We start from the raw sequence: 6,000 nt of genomic DNA, 5'->3' as shown, positions 1-6,000 counted from the left end.
GCACAGCAAAGCTCCCTAACGACGTCACGTCTCCGCCAACAAGTTACGAGATTTTGACGTCACCGCGAGGTTTCGCGTGCGTTTCTTCCCCCCCCTCCGTCTCCTCCTCCTCCTCTGCCGTACGCGGAAGCGAGGGGACCCCGTCGCCTCTTCTCTCGCTGCGTGAACCTGGGCCCGTGTGTATCTCACGAGTGGAGGCTGCCCCGAGGGGTTTGTCGGCTTGAGCTGCGGCGAGCGGCCGATTTCGTCTCTGCCCGTTCGAGGTGAGGCCGCAGCCGTCGCCATCCGCGAACCGCTTCGCGACAAATGTTGGTGTGTTGGTCAGAGGCGAGCCGAGCCGAGCCGCGGCCCCCCGGCCAAGCGAGCGTGGGAGGGTCACAATTCTAGCGTGCGTTCTGGAGGAGGAATCCGATGAGCTGTAAAGCTCTTGTTTGTCAGGGGTGGGAAGGTGGCGAACCGGGGCCGGTACGTAACGGCCACAAGCGGATTACGACAGCAGCACCATAGGGGGCTACAGAAGTAAACAAATCGATTAAAAATACATGGAAATAAAAGCAAACTGTGTTTGTTTGTTTTTAAAATCTTCGTACAAGCCAATGAGCTCATTGCGCAATACGGGGGGTGGGGGTGGTGGCGCTGTTTTAGCTGCTGCTGCTGCTGCTCGAGTCGTCTCGGAGTTTGTGTGAGCACTCGTCGATTCCCATTGATTGCGGAGTTCAATTACGAATCGTCGACGCATTAAATCCACTTGCGATGTAACGTCGGTCACTTTCGCCTTCATTGTTAATCACGACGCAATCTCGAGTCTAGAATCTCTCTCTAACCCCCGGTTCTCGGCTATCCGCGGTGCGCGAGGCCTGTTGCTCGAATCAGCTGATCGGCACGTGACCACCGATGACGTCATCACGTGAACTTCGCACGGGGTCACCGCGGGGTCACCAATGCGTTAACCTGCACTCACCGCCGACGTCATCACGGTGACCTTTTAGCACGGGGTCACCGCGGGGTCACCAATGCGTTAACCTCCACTCACCGCCGACGTCATCACGGTGACCTTTTAGCACGGGGTCACCGCGGGGTCACTAATGCGTTAACCTGCACTCACCGCTGACGTCATCACTGCATTTCACTGTAGCACTGTATTAATGGCAGTGAATCGTGCACAAAATAAATTCATGAAGCACCTAACTTCATGTCACTGTATCGCTGTATTTAACTCACCTTCGTTTAGTTCAAAATCACTGCTCTAATACTTTATTTTCTTCAGCTTTCGCTTGCTGGGGTTGTCATCAATTTGAATTCGATACAATGTCTGGAGACTCACAGAGAAATTTATATATTTTATCATAATTTAGAAGCAAAAATTTGACTTACCTTTTGTCTCGAGTGCTGAAGAAATAAATGAAGACACCAAATACTCTTTTTTGCTGCGTACAATAATTTATTGATTAACTTTAAATAAAGAAACGTCATATTTGAAGCGACTTTGCGAAAAAAAAAAATCTTTCTGCTGAAACTTCTTCCGCGTGAGTGTAAAAATCCACCCTCTCATGATTATTGTATTATTAATGAGGGGGGGGGGGGGTGTGGCATGTGGAGTGACGTCACGCACGTTACACACATTTCTGGGCTATTATAGTAGTAACTAGCTTCACTACCCGGCTTCGCCCGGGACTTGGATTCTTGTCTTGGATAAATTTCAAATTTCTTATTCCCTTATCTTTCACTGGAAATCCCTGAAAAAAATGTATGCTTGCAAGAAAGAAAAAAGCCGAAACACATCAATTTACCTAAATCGGATGTTTTCACTCGAGGATATTCAACCTTATAACCCACTTCTACGTCAGGTTGACTTTCGCTTAGAAATTCCAGACAGCATGAGCTGTGAAAATTTCATGACGCCAGAGCTCAGCGTTGGAGAGTTTTTGCTTCTTCACACAAACAAAAAAATGTAATTTCTGCTTTATAATTAAGATAGTGAAATTCATCCTACCAATGCACCTAAAGAAAACAAATTCGCGTTCGTCTGGCTCTTCCTGACTATCACCATACATCACCTGCTTTAATTCACGTTTCTCTCAGCACCCCCCCCCCCTACCAATCTGTGCAAAAGATTCACCACCTCTGCTCGAGTTCGAAAGACATCAAATGTTGTTTTGTGGGATCAAGGCTGAATAACAATTCCACACGAGTGGTTGAGGCAGCCAATGGTGCAGTGATGTGGATGAGTGAATTTGGGTTACAACGGGACACCACAACCCTCTCTGATGGTAAACACAGCAACAGCTTAAATCTACAGCTGGGCAGGGTGCATGGGGGAGGGTTACAATGTTCTTTTTTCCAGGGGTGTGTGATGCAGCATCTCCTTTGACCGTCCTCTCTTCCCCTTGCTCTCCCCCGCCCTCGCCTGCACAACAAATCCCTGATCTTTTTTCTGCCCGGCCGAGCTTAGCTCTCCAATGACGACTGCTGCCGTTTAATTTTCACTTGAAGCGCCCCCCGTGTCGGGCAGCGGGGAGAGCCGGACAGATTAAGGCAAACGCTGCAGCATTGTGTCCCTTTTTATTACACCGAGTGGAGCGACGCTGAAGTCTGCTCGTGCGGCCAACATGGCTGTTTAATAACAACGCGCCAAGGTGGAGAACGTGTGTATTGGGTGCAGCACGCAGTGTTACGGGTACAGGCAACCATATTCTCTCCGAGGTATTCGTTATCTCAGGCCCTCCTTTTGCCCGAGCCATTGAATAGTCATGCCCGATCATGTGACCATCTGAATTATCTCGTGCATAATACATTCATTCGCCTTCTTGGTTCTTTCGGTAAAGTCACGTAGAAGGGAAATAATAAAATAATTAAAATAAAACATAATAAAATAATTCTCACGACGTTTCGGCCACAACGCAAGCAGCCGTCCTCAGGTGAAGACCAGGTCTGTCGGGGAGACAGCGTCTGAATGAAACACCACCACGCTTGGAGCGTCTATTTAAGCTGGGTTAGAAGGGGGGAAGGGCGCCTTGACAAAATAATTTGCATATCAAGAGGAATTTAGCATATTTATGGGAAATGCAGGTATGTGATTAGTACTACTTGTACATGGCAAACAACGTATTATGTCATTGGGTTGTTTCTGCTGGAAGTAAAATGTAACGTGTAACATTTTATCGTGACGCGTTACTGGTTTGTTTTACATTCGCAAGTTAACTTTAAATATGTAATCATCGTCGTCATCATCGTGAGCCAAGATCTCTCCGCTGTTTGGTTGCTGGAGCATATTTGTCGGGGAGTAAGGGAGAGATGTGAGGAGGGAGTTGGGTGTTGACGAGTCCATGCAAGATCTTCAGGACGGCGAGTGAGATCTTGAAATTGATGTGGAATTTGATTGGGAGGCAGTTGAGGATTGAGGTATCGTGGTCACAGATTTAGGCTGCCGGTGAGGAATCTGACGGCATTTTGGATCATTTCGACGTTGGAGATGAGGGATTTTGTGAGGCCTTAGAGGAGAGAGGTCAGCAGATGGTGCAGTAATTTTAGCTGTGACGGTCCCACCTGATGACGGAGACTTGTGTTGCCTCCGACACGTCGTGATTTATTATTTTATTTTATTTCCATTATTACTTTTATTAACTTTTAATTTTATTTTTTACCTACGTGACTTTACCGAAGAAACCTAAGAGTGTGAATCCTTGCAGTCACGGAAGCTTCAAATCCGGAAAAAACTAACGAACGTTAGTTGGAAAGTGAAATTACAAAAAACAAGCAGGGGGGGGGGGGGAGTGTCACCAATGGCTGCCGCGCGTATTTGCCTCTTTGACGGTGTTTCCCTTCCCAGGCGGTCATCATGGCGCAGCTCGGCGCGAGCGGCGGTGCTAGCGGGGAGGCGCGCGTGGCTCCGGCCGCGGCGCGCCAGTGGTGCGGTGGCGGCGGCGGCGACGGTGGCGGCGAGGCGCAAGTTTACCGCGTGCCGGTTGTGCAGCCCGACCTGCGACGGGAGGAGACGGTGCAGCACATCGCCGATGCGCTCGAGGCCCTGTCGCGCATCTCCATCGACATCTTCTCACGGTGAGCCGCGTCCGTCCGTCCGTCCGCCTGCCGTCTCCGTCAGCAATCCCGTTCGCCGGGGATGTAGTACTCTTTGGTTTTTTCGGTAAAGTCACGTGGGTGAAAAATTAATGAAAAACAACTCAATTATATCACGAAGTTTCGGAGGCAACTCAAGCTTCCGTCTTCAGGTGGAACCGTTACAGCCAAAATCCCTGTAATAAATGGTTTTAGTTTTACCTACGTGACTTTACCGAAAAACCAAAAGAGTATGAATCCGTGCAGTCACGAAAACTTCAAATCTAGAATTAATGCCGGGAATGTTGTTTCCTTTCGATATTAGGAAGCCGCTCGGGAGCTGTGCACCTTTAAATCATCTGGATTGAAAGCTTATTTTTTTCAAACTGATTTTTTCGTGTGTAGTTTGTTGTCCCTCCCCCCCCACCCCACACCTCCACTTATCACAGTTGGCTACGCACGGTGCGAAATAAGTTTGACGTACGTAGGTACAAACTGACGTTCTGTCTGCGAATGCGACACCCATCGATGTCTGCGTGCCCATTCACATGGCTGTCTTTCCATACATTCTTTGGGAATTCTGTTCATCGATCTCTCTGTTTGCCTGTCAATCCACCCAGTGGTCCATCCGTCCCACATTATTTCTATCCCTGTGACATACTCGTGGTCCGTTTCTCTGTCTATCCACTGACTGTGTCAGCTGTCCATCTGTATGACATTCTGTCCTTCAATTTGATATTTCGTCTGTCGCTTTCTCTGTCCATCCTCCTTTGCACGGCTATCTATGCGACATGCTGTCTACATAATAAAATAATAGGGGTTTTCCCCTTTTTTCTGGCAACAAAACTGAATCCTTTGTACACGGATTCATGTCTGCATTAACCACAATATTCGCAGTCAAAATGCAAAAAAACACACACCATGATAATATATGCATTGTCCTTGAAACTGATTGGTCCACACCAAGGGATGGCTTTCTTTTGAGCCTCGACCCAATTGGTGCTCGACCAGAGGACGCCAAAAGGCGTACAGCTCAAAGACAATGCACTACCAAAGTAACGAGGGCTCGGGGTGAGCATCTACATCATTAGACCTCCTTTGCCAGTACCAAAATATAATAATAGGGTTTTTCCCTATTATAAAAAAAAACTCTTATTATATTTTGGTACTGGCAAATGAGTTCTAATGATTCCGTCTGCATGTCTGTTAATTTATGCGCGTGCATTTGTTGCAATGTTTATCTGTCTTACCATCAAAATATCTGTCTGTTTATTTGTCTTTGTCCTTGTGTATGTCCATCTGCCTATCCATCTCTTGGCATGTAATGATTCATTGCTCAGGTTTTCCATCTTGGCAGCCATCAATCATTCAATCAATATATACAGTCGATCCTTCTCGACCATCCATCTCGTCCATTTATCCATTCAATCTATTCTCAATAAATCTTTGGGTGCAGCCACTCAACACCTTCCATCCACCCAGCCCGCTCGTTAACTTTAACTTCGGTTAATTGCTCCCAGCCTGTCTCTACTAAAAACCCATCCTTTGAATCCCATTTGTCCAATATTTTGGCAATTTGTATTTTTTTTTACTTCGAATCGGATGGGGGTAGGGGAGTATGCTGAGAAAATGGGGTTTATTTTGCACAGTGGACTTGGGTGTAAACAACAACAAAAAACAACGCTGGCAGGTAATAAAAACAATGGACGCTAATAGGACAGGCAGTGGGCATGAACAGCGTGACACCGTCCGCGTTATTAAGAGAGCCGCGGACATCTCCTAAGGATGCAATTGAAATCAACAAGAAATGTAGCGAAAGCATAAACAAACGTGAAATGTTGCATCCGGGGAATGTTTCCGAGTGTTTGCGGATGGGGAGAAGTCACGTGAAATTGCTTGAATGGCTTGATTCCAAATGCAATGTATGTGGACAAAAGTCATAAC

At 47.1% G+C, this 6,000-nt stretch overlaps 1 protein-coding gene across 3 annotated transcripts in view; it reads left to right on the top strand.

Annotated features, from left to right (window-relative positions):
* WASHC1 (WASH complex subunit 1) overlaps window positions 1-6,000 on the top strand; it is a 113,504-nt gene continuing 107,504 nt past the window's right edge. Inside the window, exons 1-2 of one of the 3 annotated variants that reach the window (XM_078612263.1) lie at window positions 1-263; window positions 3,830-4,059. In XM_078612263.1, coding sequence (XP_078468389.1) covers window positions 3,839-4,059 — 221 coding nt within the window. In that variant the 5' untranslated portion in view covers window positions 1-263; window positions 3,830-3,838. The remainder of the gene's footprint in view (window positions 264-3,829; window positions 4,060-6,000) is intronic. The other 2 variants (XM_078612262.1, XM_078612261.1) reach the window with 2 other exon arrangements.

The sequence above is a fragment of the Lampetra planeri genome, chromosome 38 (assembly GCF_965212315.1).
Source record: "Lampetra planeri chromosome 38, kcLamPlan1.2.h2, whole genome shotgun sequence".
NCBI classification, from domain to species: Eukaryota; Metazoa; Chordata; class Hyperoartia; order Petromyzontiformes; family Petromyzontidae; genus Lampetra; species Lampetra planeri.
The sequence above is the reverse complement of the archived record's forward strand: the minus strand, read 5'-3'. Positions and strand labels throughout refer to the sequence as shown.